Genomic DNA, 23170 nt, shown 5'->3' with positions numbered 1-23170 from the left:
ATTTTTTAATGAAGCTATTGGTCATTTGTTCTCCAAAATAGAAGATATTTCGAGGAAAAAAGTTCAATTGTTGGGGGTTTTTTTAGCCTGTCAGTGTGTGTGTGTTTTTTTGTGTTGGTACTTCTGTGCTTACCGATTGTAATAGCATTACGTTTCCAAAGAAATGAATGATAAAAATTGGTAAATTCGACGTGTCAAGAAGAAAGTTCCAATCCGTATGCACCTCATTTATGAGGTGTTTGATTCTCACCTAAATATTATGGTCGTCTTTCTCACGACTTTCCTGTGGTTTTGCCATAGTATTGATTTTGAAGCTTATGTATATTTGTGAAATTTATGTGTGTTTTTCTTTATGCCATAACAACAAAGTTTTGTTCATCGAAACATCTTTGCGTATTTCTGCTGCCTTCGACGAATCCGGACTAAGGGGCTGTTCACATGAGCCCAGCTAACCGGGATTCAGCAAGACGTGAAATGATTTTGAGATATTGAAAGGAGTAAAAACTTTAAACGCAAAACTTCTTTATAAGTCAGTCATTTTAGTTGTAAGTTTCAAATCTGGCCTAATTTTTTGTTTTCATTTTAAATGTTTTGTGAATTTGCAAATTCCGAACATAGAGAAATTGCATAAATAACTTTTTTGTTTTGAAGGAATTAATGTTTTCCATTTGCTAAAATGATTAAACGCTTCGCTGAATCCCGTCTACCCGGGCTCATATGAACAGGCCCTAAACTTATAAATCTATTTTTTTGCACTGAAAATATTGCATCGCGGGCGAAATCTATTCGTGACTACTAAGGCCACGGAATGCAATGTACTACGTGACGTAATTACGCAAGTTGTCTATTCTCCGTGAGTATGTCAAAATAGGACACATCTCAGATGAGGACCCCTCTCGCAAGCAGATGTCGGCCATGGCCTCCGCTTAACGTCAAAGTCGACAGTGGGTGCAAAGTATTCTGTGATGGCTTCTGATCGTACAGTTAAACTTCTAATATTCAAGATTACAAGCTTATCTCAGTGACCCAATATCTTTTATATTGTAAAGCAGGGCAGATATCATGAATATTAAGTAGAACTTTTTTCTTGATACTCCTTACATTCTTGATTTACAACTAATCTCCTAAGATTTATCACGTTTTCGCCAAAGTCATCTCCACAACAGCTGTCATTTGCACAAGAACACGAACTTGTTGGTTGCTTGGTTTAGCAAAAATCTGTTCACAAATCTGAGGTATGATAAAGCCCGTAAACTCTTTATACCACTTTATACCACTTCATACTTTTATATCCTTAATAACAAACTATCATGAAGTAATTTCTGAAATGAAACATGGCGTCAAAAAACACAAATTTAATATTTTATTTTAATTTTGTGCACATGATGTTGTAGTTGTCTGTTTTCGAATTTACAGTCAGTTAACACGGAGAACATTCATTTGATTTGCTGCTTTTAGTTTGCTTCGTCATTGGGATGGAGATGTTTGGCGTCCTGTTTTATATCACTGATTTCAGTTGGCATTTCAGATTAACGATGATAACCTAGCCATCGCAGATGCTTCTTTGAACTGTAAGTGGGGCAGATATCGCGAGAGTATTCATAATAGCAATAAAAAATGTTGACATATCATACTTTTATTTCAAATTTATTGTGAACACATGTTTATCGTGAAACATTTCTGTACAGCCCCCGCGTGTCCCGCCCATGAACACAAACTACGTTACGTTCGATTTCTTGGCATACAACGACGGCCACGCGTGAAAATATTAAATAGAATATATTAGATGTACATGTTTTCAATATTTTTGTTGTATATGATTCGTTTGGTGTCTGGGTTATTCTCTCAATATTCCAGCAAAATCGTTCGCTTCGTCTGAACTTAATGTAGGTATTCTCGATCGCTCGTGATCTATGAACAAAAATTCCATTATTTATGTTACTAAGAACGCAATACACAAATCTAAAGGTCGAACAACTTCGTACTAAAATATACTTAAATGTCGTTAGAACGTCGTTGATATTTTCACTCACGTTCATCTGCGTCTCTTCGCCTCCTCCACAGACGAGGAGGGACAGATTCTCTCGTTCTTCGCTTAGTTTTGATCTTTTCCAAAAGTTGTTTTAATGCCTTGTCATCGTTTGCGGTTCTTACAGTTGCGAAATTATAGAGTAACGTCAAGAGCAGAAGAATATGACCATATAGAAAGACGTTCTTCATCTGGAAAATTCGATATAGTTATTAGACGATTTTGCTGGCAAACTGATCAGCATTAACTTGCCTGAAGATTGCCGTATTTTTGAGGCAATGTTCAAGTTCATTTATCTACATCGTGTTTTTAAGATTTAAGTTGTTTGACTTTGTCTGATTGTTTCAGCGGATTCCTAAAAACTCTACTTTTCGTCGAAGCATTTTGTGAACTTTCAATTTACAGCTTTTACTTGCAAATGTAGCAGCCGTTTGCTCGTTCCATTATAGAAAACGTAGAATGAGCGCAATAGCAGGCATGTTTCTACGCGGCAAATAAAATTCATATCACAACTAAATTGCTCGCTTCGAGACGAGACGAGACGAAAGATTTCAACGCATTTACCGCCCGGGCCCCGGTAGTCATTCGTTCGTCGCTTGCTCACGTGAATGTTCGATTACTCCTAACAACATAGCACTTCCTTAAATTTTAGTAACTGGTTTGATTTTTTTTTCGTCTACGTGGGTTTTAGCTTATTCGTTCAATATTATATTATCATAGCGATCTTACCTTCGCGATCTTCACCAAGAGGTCCACCTGACTAAATGATGTTCAAACTTATGAGGCTATTTGTAGATAACCAACCGCCTACTTATTGTCTATCTGTCGTCGAATAAAAACGCCTATTTGCTGCGGTTTCCTTTAGTCAAATGAATGTTAAACATGTTTAAACTCTAGGAAGCCGCTGGGAAAACCGTTTTTCATTATATTTACATAATCGATTGCGATTGGCAAATGACGTTCAGCAGCACTTAACAAACTGAAATCATGGCTGTACCGACTTTCCTAATCAGAGCATAATTGAAACGATTTTGCGGTATCAGTTTCGTTAGGCCGCTATATTTATGCATACTGAGTCGTCCGCAAAGTCAGATATATAGACTATCGCCTCAGCTATACAGGCTGTATCAAAAACTGCTCATCTATGAAATCGTCCTATGAATTGGAATGAATCACTTATAATTGATCCCCGAAGACGTCTAAACGCCATTGAAAACAAAAATGCGTACGAATTGTGGCTATTGTACTTTGCAAATTCGAAGCGTAAAATTTATTTCAATCGCGTTTTCTTATTCTTTTAGCGATCAATTATTCCCGAATCGTGCAGATTTTAAACGTCGGCCGATGTCAAAGACGAACAGCTTTTGAGACCTAACCCTGCGCGTTTTGTATACTCCCGTTAACATTGCTTGGTTTGTGATAATTTTTCCTAATCGCCTTTCCCATGCAGGCAATCCGGTGCACGCGTCGAAAGCAATATCCTCACGATGCGAAATGATGAACATATATGCTGGGCGTAACTGGGCGTAGATAATACGCGACGCAAATTAACGCCTACGTGAAAAAACTTTAGGAAGGCATGCGCCAGAACATATCCAACATTTACTGGGGTTTTTTTTACATGACAGATGTATCTGCTCATTTAATTAAAAATACGTCTCTGTCACTGCATGAAGGTTTTTTTTTCTCTAGCAGTGTTGCCAGCAGGCTAATCTGAGAAGATCTAAAACAGCATGCATGAGACGTGCCAGCTGGCCATACTGCTATACTTGTAGGAAAACACTGCTACAGCTATTCAGCAATGTTTTCCTAAAGGATCGCCATTATTCACTTCTTTAGAAATCTCCGGTTCTCGCATTCAGCGAGGAGAAAAATATTTACATAGCGGGAGTAAAGAGTACAGAGTGCGTTTTCCTTTTTATTGATTTATTATATTCATTAAATGACAACTTTTTATCTACTGTTAATCATAAAATTGCTTAAAGAGTTTGTTTATTAGTAATGTACTGTACATATAATCTCAGATTAGCACGAAAACCTAATCTTAATGAACTAAGACTAGCACAACTAGGGATATAAACTCTTTCAAAAATCGATTATTTTTTTAATATGAGTTAGGAATTTTTAGTGCGTCGATTTATGCACTAAAAACAAAAGAGAATAACTTCTAGATTTCTTAATGAAAAGGAGACCTTTTTAGCAGACCTAATGGTTCAAATTTCAATGTGTTGTTGCGCAGATTTTTCAGTCATTTTAGGTTCCCGGGTTGCACACAAGCTTTTGTAGTTGTAACAAAGATGGCTATCACAATAGTTGACAATATTTTACACATTTATAGACCTTGCGGGGAGCAAGAATTTTTCCAGGGGGGGCTGGCCACTGGCCCCTCTCGCTACATCGCTATTGAAGCGTGGAGCTTTTCACGTGCCGAATGCATTTGAAGCAAAAGATAGCGAGTGTTGATTCGTTTTCATATGAATTTTAATGTTTGCAACAGGACTGGGATTAAAATGAGTTGGATTGGTTTGCCGAACACTACATTGTGAATGGTTTGTCTGAGTTTATGCAGTCGGAAATGACATATTTTGCTAATTGAATGTTCAACAATTGTCATCCTGTAGTTTCAATCTATTTTGCTCGAAAGCAGAAAAATCAAGAAGAATGTCTGCGAATGAGCTACAAGTCAGTGCCCACCAGCACACAACAGTGACGTGACACTAGTGAGACAAATAGAGCAATAAGAAAGCCAACCTAAAGTCACTGGGACAAAATTAGTACATTGAAATGTGTCCCTCTAAAAATTTCTTATTTTGATGGCTGATGAGAAGGGCGGGCAAAGCTGATGGAGAGAAAGTTTTTACCGAAAAAATAGCCACAATTGGTGTTTTGCGTGGAAGCAATTCAGCCATATTGGCTGTCTGATGAACGAACAACATTCTATGGCACGAAAATTTATACCGAGTCTCTATCATCGCAATATTTACCAGTAAATGCCCTTTCAATTATTATCTCTGTAGACATGTCCCGAAGTTGTAAAGCCACATTTGTGAGATGAAGATGGCCGCTGTATTTCTATGAGAATGTTCCGTTGTACAAACACTTCTACTTGCTCATTTTGATGGCGGGCACGGGAGAAATTTTCTCTGTTGAAATAACTTGGAAGAGGAGATATTGAAGAAAAATCATCAATTCCAAACTTGCACACAAACCAATGGATTTACTGGCAAAGAATGGTGCAAGTGGAGAGAAATCGTTGAGGACTATATACATATACAGGTTAATGAGCCATCTTTTATTGCAAATTTTCACTGTATAGACTGTATAACACTACCGGCCGTCATTTTTTGGTCCCCTATGTAAATTTCAGACGTTCTGATTGTTCATCTCCCCATGAATCTATAATCTTACCACGAAAGGACGAAGAAAAGTTTGCACAGAAGGACCAAATTTTGCTGGGGCTGGCTACGCCATTATCTTCTCAAATCGGTCTCTTCTTATGGAGTGCGGCGAGTAGCGGATCTTGCGGGTACGTCTGACTGGAAATCAGTTGATAGGTCTGTCAGTTATAAACTATCGTTCATTGAGATCCTGTGTGGATAAACACCAATGACTTAGAACCCAGTCTACCAGACATCTTACTCCGCCAAAATTCTTCAGTTGTTTCATCTTGAAAGGTGCAAAACTGATTAAATTTAAGGCTAATATCTGCTTTTCCTGAGTTAATATGTTAAAATGTTCGATAGAATTGTTTTTCAAGCTTTCTTTTAACCTGTTTTTCACTTTGAGTTAAGCTTTTTGCCACCTTTCAAGATGGAGTCTCTGCCTCACCTTGACATAATAGTCAGACATCGAGAGGATTGGATTCTAAATCATCGTATTTGGTAATGTTTCACATCCAAGCAGTAAAGATGTGTTACTATTGGAGGAAGTAAAACTAAATATCTCTCATGAATTGATGCAAGTGCATGATAACTTTTGTCACCACAGGAAGCCTAAACTTAAATACAAGAATTGTATTTAAATAATACATCCATCGAGGGTTTTCTTTTTCAAAAATACGAAGGAAATTGTATTATGTTGATTTAATTTGCGCATTGATCAATCAAGTAAACCAGGCATACTGATGTTTACCAATCTTCAATTGTGCGAACACAACATATAGCGAAACATTGTACCTTTTTGATCAAAGCAATCGCTTACTGTGTATAATTTCAGCATTATATAAATATCATTGAGAGACGTTGAGTTTTTTTGTTTGTAATTTAAAACGTCGCAAATATTATCGAATCAGTTATTGCAAAATGTATTCCAGGGGATTGATAACGACGATCTGACCGAGCATTTTAGTAAGAGAAATAGAGTTGCCAATAGCGTAGAAATTGAACTGCAAGTTTAATTTTTCCTGCAGCCACTGTTAAAGAGATTACGCAGTTGTTGTTTTGCAACAAACACGTCCATGAATGGTAATATTTGCAGGTAGATGCTATAAATAAACGAAGACAATTGTTTTAATATGAATCTAGCTGTGCAGTATTCTGCTGTTTGTGTTGTTCACAACAGAGAGAGCTTATGTAAAGGAAAACGAAGGATATTGGAGTGCATGCGGGGGTCATATTGTTCAATTTAGCCATAAGACATGCTCGCAATTTCTTCAATGTTGTGTCTATAGCGAGAAAGATGTTCTGTTTTTGCATCTAAGTCATTGTTTGAAGATGATTCAGCCTTTCAAGCACGGTCTTTACTATCAAGAAATCTACTAAATACGACGAGTAGCTTCGGACGAAGTGGTTTTCATGTTCTCGGCTGGAAAAGATTTCTAGAAAAATCATTCGTGTTTTTACACTTTGATCTATACGATATTGCATCATTTACAGTATTGCAGTAAACTGTTATAACTCTAGCTGTAACGGTTTGTCCATCAACGAAACAGTTGTTTATAAGATTATTGATAGCTAAACTGTGAACATCTGGGGCCTTCCAACAACAGGCAAGTTGATCTGTGTATGATTAAAATAATCTCGTCCGTGGACACGTATCGCTTGCCGTTTGTCACAGTTGCGTCGACTGACGAAAAACGACCTCATTTAACTGAGAAATATTTGTTGAAGAAATTAGGTGATTGTCTTCAGGCAGTTCCTTTTTTTATTCGCTTGAGGTATGTAACATATATAGCGTGTCCTGCTGTCATGATGTGCTTTGTTAACGCCATTCGGCAGAATTTTTCATCACATTAAAAATGACATATGAACAGTGTACAACTCAAGGAAACAAATGTTACTTGAGGGAGAAGAATTCGCCGATAAGCTCTAATCAATGCTTGTCGAGATTTAAGGTTTAGGGATCCTGTAACGCGTATTTTATCCGATCACTACTCAGACGTCGCTGTTTGATCGATGAAAAACTCGCTGGTTCGAGTTACTGCGTCGTTTGCGCATGATTGTCGACAATCTGTCGGAAGTTGATAAGAGTTCCAGTTAAAGTTACAATTCATAGAATCGCTTGATTATCCAAACCTTGTTTCCGCAAATGTCAAGCGATTAATAACGAATTTCAGCATGTCGTCACTCCCACTGTTCTTATGGTTGTCTCTCAAAATAACACATTCTCATTACGAAACGACGGCATTCTCTCCCGCAATCTTTCTATGCCATTATACAATCCTTAGTTTTAGCATGTTTACCGAGTGCTTACGCTGTAGTGTATGTTCTAAGGTTTGAGGGATTTCTTCACTTGATCAAGTCAATCTGATTTTTTGAAATCTCCCATTTGGGTGAATGTTACACACTAACACCTCCGCACCCCCGTGTTTGTTACTGCGCTTTGTAAGAAATATGGAAAGATATTTGTCGTTAAGCGATGGAAGTTACAAATGTGTCGTTTAGACATTGAAAGACACATGTAATTTACGCACTGGAAAGGTGTCATTGACACATAGAAAGACACGTGACATTCAGACATGGAAAGACGAGTGTCATTTACTCATAGGAAAAGCTGTCATTGACACATTTAAAGACACGTGTCGTTTATACATAGGAAAAGGCGTCATTGAAAAATGGAAAGAGCTGTGTCGTTTAGACATGGAAAAATGTTTCATTTAGACATATAGCCTGTTCAATAGTGGGGGTGGAAGGATAATAACATGAAAACTGATACTCTTTAGGACGTTGAGTTTTACCCGATAAAGTTCTTGTTGTCAAAGTAATATGTACTGAATTTGCTTCTCACCATTAATGACGCTTGTAGATGTTATCGATTCATAAAGTTTTCACTATTAATACATTTTTATTGTTTAACAGGTCTTACAAGTACGAGCGCTGCACTTGAAAGGATTTTTGTTCGCTGGTAATTCAGTTGTCCAGCTCTTCAACATATCTATACAGGATTGGTGAGTTGGATTTTTATGTTGGCGAATGTTAATGATGCTATGTAGTGGATGTTGGTGAATATTGGACTTTATGTTCGACACGAAATTGAATGAAATTCTTAAAACCACCCCATATACGGCTACTCCTAGCTTTCAAATCAATGCTTTTTGTTTTCATCGCGTTTTCAAAGAAGTTATTTATTCAATGAACCACGCATTCATAAAGTTTTGCCAAATAATTATATACAAAAATGTAGTTTTTGCTCATACTAATAGCCATCCTTCTCAACATAATCCAATACTCCAGTGTCAATTAAGTGGCTTGTGAATACTTCAATTCATGTTTGTCGCTTTGATTGTGCGCCGAAACGTAATTTAATGAGTTGAGTGAGTTTATAAACGATTTCAAATTAAAATTCGACTGAGTTGTGGAGAAGATTTGCGATGTAATAGTAAACAATTGAAAACAATTTTTGAAACAATTGAACTCAAACTGAGACAATTTCTGGAAATAAAGGCCCTACACAGTGCAAACAACCATTTTTCATCTAAGTTACTTATGACATTGAAAACAGCTCGTTTGTACGAAAATCTCCATTACAGCGTCGCAAAAATATTTCGTGTGGAATGAGGCGAAATGGGCCAAAAAGTGGATTTGAGAGGCAGGTCTTCAGCCACAAGGCCCAGTGGCGGATCCAGACTACGTCAAAATAAATTACTGCAGCACATTCCTAAACTCTTTAGAGGCTAACCCATTGGTAAAATTATATTCTTTAGAAATTAAAAACCAATCGTGATTTTCTTAATGTAATTTAAATTTAGAATTGAGGAGCTTTAATTTATTTTGACGTACATTGGATCCACCACTGACAAGGCCTGTACGTTATAGCTATAGATTCCGTGATTTCATCATTATAATTAATGCATTTCTTCTCGTGCAGCTTTCAACAGAAATGCATGCAAATTTTATCTGTCGTGCTGTTTCAGTCGATTTCTTTACTGTCGTCATGGCGTTTTAAGTTGCAAAACCATATAATTTGGGTAAAATTGTTAAAACACTACAGGAGAAACGATCTTTGTTAATTCTTCAACATATTGCCTAATAATGGTTTTTTGAATTGCTATGTAAATTTTTCTATTATTCTAATCATACCAAGCCAATTTACTTAAGGTTTTTCAATCTGGATGTGTAGAATGTCTTACCCAAAACTGTAAAATTATAATCGAGCAGCGGTTGTGAGTTTGTTTCGCAATTTCCTCTTATTCCGACGTCGAGCAATCGGCAATTTAATCGAGCTCGTTTATGCGCAAATTGTCTTCATGGGTCGTAAAATTACAATATCAACCTGTATGCACTAAAAGTATTGTTCTTTCAAGAAGAGCTTTTTACATAATGAGATGGAAATGTCACATAACAATAAACTATCGCTACATGGCAATTATTGCTGAGCGGCCTCTTTGAGACATAGAGAGAAGATTTATATGGCGTACCAATAAATTTTAAGCAGCTGGCGCTCTCGTTCGATTGCATTTGATGTGGTTTCATTTATTTCTGCTGATTAACTGCTTTTATTCGCAAAATACGTGAAAAGGTCTTTTTTATTTTAGACGAACCGAAGGAGCTCGTATAGCTAGGTGAGACTCCAGGAATCCCTCATGATTGAGGGAAATGGCCAACACTACAAATGAGAGCGTAGTTTACAACCAAGAGAGTAATGGGATCTTCAAGCCCGTGTACGACTCCTTACTCATCGCTCTGGCCTTTTTTATTATTGCTATAAACGTTCTTGTCGTTTATTTGTTTCTGAGGAAAGATTATTTGCGCACGAAGACGAACAGTTTCCTCGTTAGTCTGGCATTTTCTGATCTTCTGACAGGAATTGTAGCCATCCCTTTTTATTTGTATTGTTCGCTCACTCTCAAACCCGCGGTAAGCTATAGCGTGTTCTATGCATCATACTACTTTCGGAAAAGTAGAAGAAGTTCGAATGAGGCCAATTGGCTTTTCCGCTTAGTTTTTACGTTCAACGGTTCATCAAACTTTCATTCACTGTTGTAGCTCCACAATATTAGTTATGCAGAGCTTGTAGATGTGCTATTATATGAAACCTAGAGTATATAGAGAGAGAAAGACACCGAAGTATACACAACAAGAAAAGAAAGTTTTCTTCCGGATATACTATTATAAATTCTAAATGAATGAATCCAGGATAATTAAACACAGCATTACTTCGACTAAAGTTAATTTGCAAACTGCTATGCGAACTAAGAACGAGGCTGCGATTACACTATACCCGGATTCGCTCAACACGACATCTTCATTTGCTTTAAAGGGGTAACTGTACGGAGTAAAAGCTTATTAAGCTGAGAGATTTAGTCTATTTGATTGTGTTTCTGACGTTGAACAATTTCACTGCCTTTTAATGTAAAGAATATTCAACCTACTACGATAGCAATCCGGTATAGTGTAAACGGAACCTGAGATGACTCTATTGATGCTTTAACGAAGGAGCTATCGCCTCTTGAATGCAAAAACACCCAATTTCGACATTAGCATCAAAAAGTTGTATAATCAGGTTCACTCCCTATTCAGTATCGTTACACGTCGTGAAGCTGTTGAAAGTTTGCCCAGATTAAGTTATCAAAGCATGATGATCGCAATTGGGCTTTTAGGCCGGGATTCTTTCACGAAGCACTTATAATAATTTACTTAGAAACTTTCTTTTTGTGTGTTGTGTTTACATGTATGAAGCTCAGGAGCGTAGCCAGCCCGCAAGTTTGGTCGTGCTATGTAAATCTTTCTGTGTTCACTCACTGTAAAAACAATAGATTTCTAAAGAAATGAATAATGATAATGGTCTTGAATTTACATAGCATGACCAAATTAGCGGGCTGGCTACGCCACTGATGAAGCTCATAAAGTCATGCCGTTATGTGCGGAGCGTAACCTTACACAATTTCATGTAGAGACTGCATGAGTATGTTTTATCCTACACACGAAGTCTAAAACTATTTCTACCATTCTGTGTAGATTTGCATTGCCTCAGGCGCATTGTATCGTTGCATCGCAGTGTCCACTATGGCTCACATTATGGTCGTAACCCTTGAGAGATATATTGTTGTGATGTACCCAATGAGGTAGGGTATTTATGTTATTCACTGCCTATATGCTGACACATGTTATCCTAATTAGACACTGTTAATCCTAGTTATCATATTCCTTGTTGAACAATGTTAGTCCTTAAGTTATTCTAGGTAAACGCTTTTTAGTATGAATTTTTGTTATCGTATTTAAATGCTCTTGATCCTTGCTATCCTAGTAGAGCAATGTTAATCCTTGAGTAAACGCTATTAATTTTTATCTTAGTTAAATACTGTTAATACTTGTTATTCTAGTGAAACATTGTTGATCCTTGTTATCCTAGTGAAACAATGTTTATCTCTGTTATCCTAGTTAAACACTATCAATCCTTGTTATCCTAGTTGAGCGCTGTTAATCCTAGTTGTCCTAGTGAAACAATGTTAATCCTTGTTATTCTAGTTGTACAATGTTAATCCTGGTTATCCCAGTTGAGCAATGTTAATCCATGATATCCTAGATAAATACTTTCAAGTTTCAATCCTTTCTATCATAGTTAAACAATGTTAATCCTTGTCATCCTAGACTCGTTGGATTCTTAAATTCTTTCCGGAAAGCATTTGTCTTGTTATCTTATTTTTGAGGGTGTGATGTCAGCTACAATGCCTTTACATATTATTATAATTACATATTTCTCTCCTCACCCCATTGTCAACTTCTCCCCTTCACTCAATTTCTAGATATTACAGAATGGTTACAAAGACGCGTGTTTGTATATGCATAGCTGTCGTATGGCTCTTTTCGATCTTCTACTCTACGATCCAATTCTCTTGGCTCGACGTCGACAATCACAATATCACGGAAATTGGCGAAAACATTATCTATGAAAAGCCATACAATATAACGGGTGTATTTCTCTGCTTTTCAATTCCGCTGTGCGTAATGATCCTGTGTTTTGCACGTATGTTTTGCGTGATTCGTCGTCAGGTAGGGAGGATCCAAAAGCAGGCGGAACTGTCTGCAGACCCTAGGAGCGTATCGATAGCTTCTGATAAACGCGCGTTGATCATATTTTTCACGATGTTGTGCGTGTACACGTTATGCTGGCTGACGTGGTATTTGACGTTGTTTCAAGTCGCGATGAGAAAAAATGTCATCCTTCCCGAGAAGGTCGCCGATGTGTTCGACTTCCTAAGGTTCGGTACTAGTCTTTTTAATCCTTTGCTGTACACTTTTCTGAAGATGGATTTTCGTCGTGCTGTTTGCTCGCTGTACAGCAATACTCGCGCGAGTTCTATTCGGGACAGATGTGGTCGGTCAACTCATCTGAGAATGACATCATTTTCCACGGACATAAGAGGAAGAAAAAGCCTTACTCCTTTAAATGGCGCCATTGACGGCCTGACAAGCAGAGATTTTGTTGAGCAAAGTGACTTTGAAAATCACGAACTTATAAGTAGCGTTTAATAAACCAATGGCTAGTAATGCAGTGACGTAGCAGCTCGCATGTTTGATCCAGTGTTATGTAAATATTTTGTTGCTCCTCACAGTAGCGTAGACAAAATTTTCTGTCAAGGGGTGGGGAGGCTAGTCAAAGGGAAGGGTGACATAGCTGTCCTTCAAACAATATAATATATATGTAAAACATAACATTTTATAAGGGTCAGAATTTTCCCTTGCTCGCGTCCCCTTCTGGCTACGTCACCAGCTCTTCACTCACTGCAAAAACAATAGATTTCTAAAGAAATAATACTGATGACATGCAATTTACATAGCATGACCAAAACCTGCAGGTTGGCCACATTGGCTAAATTTGTTAGTCGTTTATTAGTTTATGCTTCATATATTATTGCTGAGGAAGTACAAGCCTTCAAGGCATTTGTATTTCTTTTATTCGTATTGTATTTTCACTATTTTGGTTGTTAAAAATAGCCAAGTGAGAAGAACGAAATTCTTCAACTTTGCGTAACTGTGTGCACAAACGGAAATTATTGGCAAAAGAATAAGTGACGTTTTAATGTTAAAAAATTATATGTTTTGTTGCTATAACTTTCCTTTCTCGAAAATTTAACTCGTCTTTTCTGAAAAGATATTGGTCCATGGTTGCTCCTGCTTCATCCTATTTTAAACAACAGACCGACCAGTACGATATACACTAATGTAAAATATCTTTTATATTAAGGAGTTGGACATATAATTTGAAATTGGTTTCCTGCACACCCACGCCAATTTGAGCACGGTAGGATTTTCCTCACTTTCGTTACCATACCACGCCCGACCACTCCAATATTGGGCAATATTGGGAAAAAGTGAAAATAAGACTGCATACTTAACATTTTCGGGGTCTGATCTGGGCCTAGCTGCGGGTAGCAGTGTCGTAGATTGTCGTGCTAGTTCGGAAATCATCGGTTCATAGCAACAACGAAGAAAGCGTTTATACAAAAGTTATAAACAGAATATATATATATATATATGCATATGTTTTGTAAAACATTCATTTTCTGTACGTGAGATTTCATGAAGAGTAAGTTGAGCCATGAACAACATGCTTGTTCCTGTTTTTACTTTGAAACTTGGCCAAAAAATCCATCAGAAACGTGTGACGATTGGCAAATTTGACGGACAGAGATGTTGTCTTGCTGCTGCAACAACAGCAGGGAAGGTTAGTGGTTGAAGATAGATCAGTTGGAGATTACTTTCTATTTTTTGACGCATGCCAAAGGATATTAGTCATCAGAGTTGAACTGGAAAGTTTATAAATGGCATTTCAAATGCCCAGCAAATCAATCAATTCAGACAATTCTTGACTATATTGGGTACACTTATAGAATGCCCTGCCACAAACACCGTCGACAACAATCAGGCAAGGTTATGACAAGGAAAAGGTTATGATTTGGGTCATGCTTGCAGATAGTTAAGCATGTGGCAGGGTCTTCTATAATTGCATATTGTAGTTATAGTACAGTTCAATACTCAAGAACTATTTGGATGCAATTTTCACTTTGCAAATATTGAGGTTGTAAGGGATGTGATATGGCGTATAATTTTTCTAAAATGGAGTCTGGGGAAGTAAGCATGCTCCCATTTTTGTCACTCTTCAACACTCGAAAATAAAAATACTGAATCAAAAGGACTAACTTTAAATGCATTATGTCAATTTAAAGAAATTCATTCATGATTGCAGTGGCATAGCCATGGTTTTCTGCCAAGGCGAGGCATAATGGTTGATTAAACAATGTAGTATAAGTAAAATATAATATTTTAGGGGGCTTCTTATAGGGCGGAGGGGGGGGGCTATGTTACTATCACATTGTGTGATGAGCAAGATTGTTTGAGGAATTTGTACCTTGCCAAAGCTGTGGAATATATTTGTGTTTTGAAATGTGTCCACAGGGAAAGTTTCTAAAGTAGTTTTTCCATCTAGTTGTTTGTACACAATCCTCACAGTCGTATTACTGAAGGCGGTCGAGTGACGACTCTCAATACTGATCTCAGCTTGCTGAATATTAATCAACAAGTGTCCGCAGTATGTGCTGGTCAGTTGGGCAAAATGGAGAGGGATGTGTTGGTCATTGGTACTCCTACAAATATCCTAGCATATGATGTCCAGAAGAATTCTGATTTATTCTACAAAGATGTGAGTTCTTATTAATGATTTTTTGTCCCAATTTGTGGCAAGACAGGTATCTGTACTTTTTTCCTGAAAACGACTTATTTCATGCATGACTATAGGTTCCTGATGGTGTTAATGCGTTGACGATTGGTCAACTGGGCTCCACAAATACAATGCTTGCAGTTGCTGGTGGAAACTGCTCTCTTCAAGGTTTCGATGTTGAAGGAAACGACTTGTATTGGACTGTAAGTGAGAAGCACAGTTTGGATTTTATAGACCACTTGTTGCGTAGCGACGAGTTCCATTATCTAGCAACATGACTGCGAGCATGCGCAGAATTAGCTATACGCCATCTTTACGGCAGTTTCATGTGAAATGTGCTTCTGTCGAAAAATTTACCCCTTCGAGTTTCACGCTACTTTGGCAAGAAGGACTGGGTACCAATTGACGAACGTCATTTAGGACCAGACCGCAATGTTTTATGGTAAAGCAGGCTTCCATGACAAAACAAACTACAAAGCTTCATCGTACCACGCAGGCACACGGGAGAACAACCAGTGATTTAGCCTGCCTTGCCCTACAGAGTTTTAACGACAAGTCGGGATAAAGACAACAAATGCTTATTATATCACCATCTGACAGTTTTAATATCGCCATTTATACCATAATATATACATTTTTGATATCGCCACAGAGCATACAATAGCATTGCCTTCGAAGAATCATGTACATGAGCTTACCTATTTTTACTACTTAGGTGACGGGCGATAATGTTAGCTCATTGGCTCTTTGTGATTTCACTGGCGATGGTCGGAATGAGGTACACTCATTGATTCATATGGATTCGCATTTACCCATCTCGATCACCTGATCATTCAATTCTGTTCGCCTATTTCATAGCTTCTTGTAGGATCCGAAGATTTTGACATACGCGTGTTTAAGGACGACGAGATGATTAGCGAAATGACGGAGACAGAGTCGATCACGTGTCTTTGTCCTCTCGGCGGTAATAGATTCGGTTACGCATTGTCTAATGGCACTGTCGGTGTGTACGAGAAATCAAACAGGCTTTGGAGGATTAAAGTATGCAGCTCAGTTTGAAATTACGTATATTTTACTGTGCACAGCTGAAGGATATAAACATAGAAAAACGCTGCGGGTCGAAAACTGCATTTTTGAGTTTCTTTCATTGATGTTGTTCCATGTTCTCGTGTAATCAGAATGTCCATTTTTGTCGCTCTCTTTCCTCGACTGTGATTAAGGTTTTCGTACTTTTGATGTCGAAGTGGCTTGTCAAAAGAAATTGGGAACAGAATTATTAAAGTTTAAAGTCCGATCCATCTTGTTTAACGTTAGAATCGGTTCTCTTACAGTCGAAGAATCAAGCAATCGCCTTGTGTAGTTACGATCTTAATGGCGACGGAATCGACGAACTGATCACAGGTTGGAGCAATGGAAAGGTAGAATCATTGTCTTTATTATAAATGATCGACATTTGTTGAGCTGGCGACAGGGCAGGATTTGTCTTATTTCCTTTTTATCTTATGCATGCGTGTGGACTGGATAAACTGATTGTTTATTTTTTCTGCAGCAAAATTAGCCAATATTAACAACTTAAGAATATTAACAATATTAACAATATTAACACTTGCATTGACTGTATGGCTAAATATAAAACCACGGCTATGGCCTTTTTTACACCACAATGACCCCGTTCCCTCTCCGTAAGATATTTGCTTTTTCGCCACGATTCGATATTCCTGATATTACACTTTATCAAGTCTGGTCATGCAGTTCAATCTGTCCTTGTTCGATCATTATAATAGTTTCATTATTCGTCGAGCTAGTTACATTGTTCTTGTCGACGATCTCAGGTTGATGCAAGAAATGACAAAACAGGAGAGGTGATTTTCAAAGACAATCTACCGACATCTCTGGCCGGTGTTCTTAAAGGTGATTACAGAATGGATGGAATGGAAGAACTGATCTGTTGCTCCGTTGACGGCGAAGGTTTGTCATCCTTCTTTGGACCGATGCATTCAAGTGAATATATGCAGAGTTTTAAAGGAATTCCGTGTCCATTTTTAGTTCGCGGTTACTTACCAGCTTCGCCGCAGTTCAGTGATAATTTGATGGGCGTGGACGTAGCTCAGGAAGCTTTGAGGGATCTCACTCAAAAACGACAACATTTGCTACTCGAGCTAAAAAACTACGAAGAGAATATGAAGGTTTGGCTTTTTCGAAGCAATTCATCTATTTATTCGTTTATTATTTATTTATGTAGTTGTTTGTTTATTTATGTATATTCGAAAACAACGTGCTGTAAATGCAACACAGATGACTACGAAATGACAGGGAACATGCAACAGCTTTCGCCAGTTACAGCAGTCCTTTAAACATAACTTTACGATGTTGCTAGAGACTTTTCTTGAATTGACTAAGGCTGATATATAATTCGTTTCGCACTTCTTGGTTTCAATAAGCCTGTGAAGACACAGTAAACATTTTTTTATTTCTCTTAAGTGACATGAAATGTTTTCATGTTTTCTTCGAAAGATTTCCTTTTAACTGTAGCGTCACTTCTTTTGAAAGTTTTTGACTTCAGGCTTTTATGTTGAGACGTTTTCACTCGTTTGACGTTTTAATGGAAACTGTAGGACAATATTAAGCTTGTTTGAATATTATGAAAGTCCGAAATATCTCAGCAACAAATTTTGGAATCATAATTCTTCCAAGAAAGTTTCAAAATTGAATTCCTTCAATTGACACAATTGATTTTACGTCATGGGTATTTAAAATCATTGACGAAGCCAACCCGATTATAGCAGGGCTAAAACTTGCGGGCTGGCTTCACTACCGCTTAAACTTAGCAGTGGTGTAAAACGTCATCGGTTATAATTTCACTCTTTAAGGTCAGTCAATCAATGCAGTCCAGCGGAGTTGTCAATGTCGACCAATCAAAACTTGGCATTATTCCCGCCAATACTCAACTGCAGACGTCGCTTCAAGTGAGTTCGGGCTCCGAGCATGTTCCAGCCTCGGTGGAGCTGGCAATTTCTACGAGCAACGAGATGATCATCCGGGCAGTCATGATATTTGCCGAAGGGATCTTCGATGGAGAATGTCACGTGGTGCATCCTCTTCCGGCTAACCTTAGCAGTAGTCTTGCGATCCCCATTATCCCTCCACGTGATTACCCTGTCGACTTACACGTCAAAGCTTTCGTTGGGACAAGGACAAGGTAATCATTGAGTGATGTATGTAGTTGAAGCCTTGTTTACCGGATTGCTATCGGTGCAGATTCAATTGGCTTGTGTGAAAAGTCAGTGATGACGGCTGATGTAAGAAACGCAACTAAATAGACCAAACCTTTCAATTTGATTTACTCAAAACCGTTATTCCGTAAACGCCAACGAGGATATTATGATAAGCGAATCCGGTGTAGTGCTAAGGCAACCTGTGGTTTGGATTTCCTTCGATGGCGGTGTCGGATGCAGCCCCATTTTTAACTTCAGTTTTTGTATTTGATTGTCACAACTGTGTTTATTTGATGGAAAAACAACTATTCAAATGAATTTAATAAAGAAATGAATAATCATTTTGCTGAACATTTTTTTGAAGAGCAGGATTAATTTCGTGGACGGGCTTCGTCCGTGTTCAACAACCACGCTAGATCAATACCAGATGAAGGAAAACTGGTATTTTTTAGATGAACAATTCAAAACTGCCTCACTTACCCAACTGTAACAACTATCTACCAATAAGAGGTCGTTCTTACTGAATTTCATGGGAAAAGGTTTAAAATATCATCAAACCAACCATCATTTAAGAAATAAAAGATATCTACTGTGTTTGCACAGACTAATGCAAACCGAGGAGACCTTTAGGAGAACTCTAAAGCTGATCAGTGCGAGTCGGGGACCGAAGGTCGAGGGTTTTGTTACAAACGTCTTTTCTCTAACATGTATTGATTGGTTTGCAAGTTCTCGTCGATTGATTTAATTGATTGACCTCAAATCCGAGTTTGCACAGGTCGAGGCCCCAACTCAGCTGTATATAGACTAATCACCGCACGCGTTATATTGTTGTGATTTAAATGCATTTTTTTCAGCTCGCAATTTCATGTGTTCGAAGTAACTCGTCAGCTCCCGCGGTGAGTACGATCAATATTTTCATAAAATTGCTCTTGTGGCTATTACGAACTGGCGTTGGCATCGAATTCTTACCTAGATTTGCTCTGTACAAATTGTCATCTGGCAATGTCGTGGAACCGAAGTCAAGTGTTTCCTTTCACATCAACGATAGAGTCAACAGAGTAAGCTTAGCGCAAGCAACAATACATTACCTGGTGCCGGTTGCACGAAGACCGGATAGCGTTATCCATTGGATAGTGAAATTTTTCAATCTTGTAAAAAAGTTGTTTATATTTTCCTTACGACATAGAAATTTTTGTAATCTTTGAAGCCATATTTTCTTTTAGTGAAATTTATAAATTTTATATTTTTCTCTTTTGAGAGGTTTTTGCAACGTTCGAAAAAATTTGCTATCCAGTGGATAAGCGCTATCTGGTTTTTGTGCAACCGGCCCCAGGACATACTTTCGTAACTACGCTATTGGGTTTTGAATTTTCGACACACTATGGAACTATTTTTGCTGTTTTTTTCAAAGGTTGTTTTATGGATCAATCAAAACTTCCTTCTCGTCGACGAGATTGAAGCATCAAATGGACAACTGGATGTTGCATTTCAATCGTTGCGGACCAAAATCCCTTTGATCATCAGAATGCAGCAAAACGGAAATGTACGCAACGCATCGGCGTTTCATTTTTGTTTTCATAGACGGAGGGGTGGTGGGTACTTTCTCGATCGCGGAATTAGGATCTCTATAAACTTGTGTATTATGTATTTCGATTGATTCCGATGGAAGTCATAATGTGATACAACAAAGTTCAATTCTGTGTTGATCGAATCAAGCTATTCATCTTTTTCTGCGCATTGAGTAATCGGCAATTTTTCGCTAGATTACGGTGAGGACCGACGACATGGAACTAGCCGCTGACATAGTTCAAGCTTTGTCGACATTTCTCAAAATTGAGGTAAGCACTTGCCTTTCCTTTCCTGAACGACCAACGCCGTGATGTATGGGAGCTCCGTGTGATTATAGGAGTTGCAGACGACAGCAGATTTTCCATATCAAATGGAGGAACTTCAGAACTTATTGCAAAAGGTAAAGGATGTTGTTATTATAATTTCGTAGAAGCACTATCGCCAATGCGCATTTTATGTAAAACACCAATTTTTTGAAAATAGACAATTGATTGAGGGGGTAAATGTTCAGTTGTGCCCGAATAACTTCGCCAATTCACTTCCTAAAGATCACCACTGTATATATGATTATTCACTCCTCACCCAATTATCGTTATAGCTACGTACAATATTAGTGCGTTTAGGGTCTTTGTAAAAGAAAAAAGAAGACGTCTTGTCAGGAAATCAAGTATCATATTACACTGCTCTGCACACTCGTCTTGAACGTCACGTCTTTTGACCTAAATGTTTATCGTTTTCACAGGTTGACGAATTACATTCTGCCGCACAAAAATTGACAGCTGAAATGGCTGATCATTCTAATCTGATACGAAGTTTGGTCGTCAGAGCTGAAGACGCCAGAATAATGGGAGATATGTAAGACGAGTTTGAACTTTATCCATACTGTAAATCGCCTATTATCGACACGTGACCTCTCGGATAGTCCTATCATCTCTTACATATCTATCTAGTTCTGGTTGACACCGGTTTTTAGATAACTCTATAGGTTGCTAGGTAACTCATATGGTTCTTGACGTCATTATGTTCTTGGATAACCCTATATAACCCTATATAACACTATATGTTTTTAGATCTTTATCTGTGCTTAGATACATCAATTCTTAGATAACTGTATGAGTTGTTAGATAGCTGTATCTGTTCATAGACAACTCTACCAGTTCTTAGATTACTCTCTCGGTTCTAAGATACCCTTATCTGTTCCTAGAGAACCTTACCTGTTCTTGGATGACTCTATCACTTCTCAGATAACTTGATCCGATCATCACATAATCCCATATCGGTTCTTAGTTAACCTTATCTGTTCGTACATAACTGTATCAGTTCTTCTAGATAATACTAAGAATTCCCAGATAAGTTCCCTGAATGTTTTTAAAGAAAAACAAGATAACGATACAATGTCTTGACCGTGGTGATTTATTATTCGACAGGAAAAACATGAGACGCGGGTATATGGAACTGTACGATTTAAACCGTGATTTGGTCAACGGTTACAAAATACGCTGCAATAACCACAGCGAACTTTTAAGTTGTTTGAAAATGGTCAATCAAGTTATACAGAGGGCTGGGAATCTTCGTGGTAAGTCTGTCGTTATAACTGACAGTCTACCGTAGTTATCGTCTAGTCGTTATAACTATCAGTCCACCGTAGCTAGCGTCTAGTCGTTATAACTATCAGTCTACCGTAGCTAGCGTCTAGTCGTTATAACTGTCAGTCTACCGTTGCTAGCGTCTAGTCGTTATAACTATCAGTCTACCGTAGCTAGCGTCTAGTCATTAGCTTGATAGGAATTATCTACTTCTCGTTTTGTTTTTTTGACTAAGATTAAGACAAAATATCTTTTGTAAAATCTTGGATGATTTATGTGAGTATTTCGCGTAAAATTCTGCCATAACCATCCCACTGAGCCTGTATTAGAGAATGCCTGTTGACAATGAGAAATCTCGTATTCTCGTTGGCATTATTTGAGCCATCATAATTCATAACAAGAAAAGAACTTTGTTATGGTTGCCGTTGTTGACGCTCAACTCGTTCTCAGTGCATTTGCAAAAGCTCTCTAAAATTGCGTCGTTATAAGCATTACGTGTAATGACGCAGTCAGCTTCTGTTCAAACTACGAACGAATGTGTTTTAATCAGTGATTGCTTTGTTTTGCAGTTGGTAAATACAAGGCGAATATGATTTCATCATGTCGACAGGCCATCAAGTCGAATAACATGTCTTCGCTTTATAAAATCATGACGGCTGGCGGACAGTGATATTGAACCTTCGTGCGTGTCAGAATTCACTTCCATGTGCATTGATCGACTTGCGTGCATCGATGTCTATGCTTGCGTGCCACTATTCGAGCCAACATTCCCGAGTGCTGCCTCATTGTCTGCGCTCAGCGCTTACTTCGCGAACTCATTCTCGGTGAGAATGGAAATGAAAGTCTTTGTTTCCTTGTGAATGTTATTTGTCTTAGGAGGGACAGTGGCTATTTCTACTTATGTCATTACTCGAGAAAACTTGGAGTAAGCTAATTGTATTACAACATTTCATAGCTCTGGACAAGTTATTTAATTTCTTCTTGAGATGCGAAAATTGATCATCACTTTACTTTTTGATCCCAAGTTACTACAGGCAGAAAACCCTACTAAACTAGCCATGTTAGCTCACGCTTGTTACATAGAGTTCTGGCAAAACCAGCTATGCACGCAGAAGTTAAAAATACAAGAAAGGGGCTTTTGTTTCCCCTTTAAATAATGATTACGATATTGTTGATTTGTTAGCTGATATCGTAGTCATACTATCGAGTATAGTTTGCATTTTTTCAAACAAGTGACATGACGATACAAACTCAAGAGCTAGTACTTCGTGTTTGACGAGTAGCGTCACGATGACATGGGAATTCATGGGAACAAGCTGCATTATAACTTTAACTACAAACGCAAACACCACTTTGGGACTGAAATTTCATTTTCACTCATCGATGATCTGATATCCAAAACGTTATGAGAATTTATGTTTATAAAAAAAGAACACTTAACACACGATGATGGAAAAAATTTGACTTTCATTTCAATTGTATCGTCACTGACTATTGCCCCTAAGGCTTGCGAAACATTCACAATCATATGGGACAAAAATGCATCTTTGCAAGTGATTATGCGTACTGTTCATTCTTCCAAGTCTCCTCTTCCAACCTGCAACCTGTTGGTTTAACGTCCGTCGAAATACGTTCCTCTTTCAAAATCGGATTTTCTATTGCACGCACAAGAT

General features: G+C 37.9%; 2 protein-coding genes and 1 long non-coding RNA gene across 4 annotated transcripts; 2 read left to right on the top strand and 1 right to left on the bottom strand.

Annotated features, from left to right (window-relative positions):
- Nucleotides 1-1620: 1620 nt before the first annotated feature.
- LOC124453351 lies at nucleotides 1621-2912 on the bottom strand. The gene is made up of 3 exons (XR_006951057.1): nucleotides 2759-2912; nucleotides 2034-2220; nucleotides 1621-1911 (listed from the first exon to the last, which is right to left on the bottom strand). It is a non-coding gene; the product is annotated as an uncharacterized LOC124453351 (long non-coding RNA).
- A 2144-nt stretch (nucleotides 2913-5056) lies between these two features.
- On the top strand, nucleotides 5057-13521 carry LOC124452683 (histamine H2 receptor-like). 2 transcript variants are annotated; one of them, XM_047003268.1, is made up of 6 exons: nucleotides 5057-5305; nucleotides 5397-5555; nucleotides 8326-8414; nucleotides 10002-10323; nucleotides 11425-11531; nucleotides 12213-13521. In XM_047003268.1, exons 4-6 carry the CDS (start codon nucleotides 10063-10065, stop codon nucleotides 12937-12939), a joined length of 1095 nt encoding a protein of 364 aa, XP_046859224.1. In that variant the 5' UTR covers nucleotides 5057-5305; nucleotides 5397-5555; nucleotides 8326-8414; nucleotides 10002-10062; the 3' UTR covers nucleotides 12940-13521. The 2 variants fall into 2 exon arrangements, with proteins under 2 accessions (XP_046859224.1, XP_046859225.1); XM_047003269.1 differs by lacking the exons at nucleotides 5057-5305; nucleotides 5397-5555 and adding an exon at nucleotides 6635-7184.
- Nucleotides 13522-13899: 378 nt separating this feature from the next.
- On the top strand, nucleotides 13900-22660 carry LOC124452682 (Bardet-Biedl syndrome 2 protein-like). Its single transcript, XM_047003267.1, has 17 exons — nucleotides 13900-14134; nucleotides 14897-15109; nucleotides 15205-15330; nucleotides 15843-15905; nucleotides 15986-16168; nucleotides 16459-16545; nucleotides 16960-17095; nucleotides 17174-17313; nucleotides 17998-18326; nucleotides 19197-19238; nucleotides 19316-19400; nucleotides 19754-19885; nucleotides 20106-20180; nucleotides 20249-20311; nucleotides 20654-20766; nucleotides 21339-21487; nucleotides 22067-22660. Exons 1-17 carry the CDS (start codon nucleotides 14009-14011, stop codon nucleotides 22165-22167), a joined length of 2163 nt encoding a protein of 720 aa, XP_046859223.1. The 5' UTR covers nucleotides 13900-14008; the 3' UTR covers nucleotides 22168-22660.
- The last annotated feature ends 510 nt before the right edge of the window (nucleotides 22661-23170 follow it).

Source organism: Xenia sp. Carnegie-2017, unplaced genomic scaffold (genome assembly GCF_021976095.1).
Source record: "Xenia sp. Carnegie-2017 unplaced genomic scaffold, XeniaSp_v1 HiC_scaffold_25, whole genome shotgun sequence".
NCBI classification, from domain to species: Eukaryota; Metazoa; Cnidaria; class Anthozoa; order Malacalcyonacea; family Xeniidae; genus Xenia; species Xenia sp. Carnegie-2017.
This window is presented reverse-complemented; position numbering and strand designations above follow the sequence as displayed.

Coding starts and splice junctions, on each gene's coding strand:
- LOC124452683 (XM_047003268.1), top strand. CDS start 10,063: ATGGCCAACACTACAAATGAGAGCGTAGTTTACAACCAAGAGAGTAAT. Junction 10,324..11,424: donor CGCTCACTCTCAAACCCGCG/GTAAGCTATAGC, acceptor CATTCTGTGTAG/ATTTGCATTGCCTCAGGCGC. Junction 11,532..12,212: donor GTTGTGATGTACCCAATGAG/GTAGGGTATTTA, acceptor CTCAATTTCTAG/ATATTACAGAATGGTTACAA.
- LOC124452682 (XM_047003267.1), top strand. CDS start 14,009: ATGAACAACATGCTTGTTCCTGTTTTTACTTTGAAACTTGGCCAAAAA. Junction 15,331..15,842: donor GAAACGACTTGTATTGGACT/GTAAGTGAGAAG, acceptor TTTACTACTTAG/GTGACGGGCGATAATGTTAG. Junction 19,239..19,315: donor GTAACTCGTCAGCTCCCGCG/GTGAGTACGATC, acceptor ATTCTTACCTAG/ATTTGCTCTGTACAAATTGT.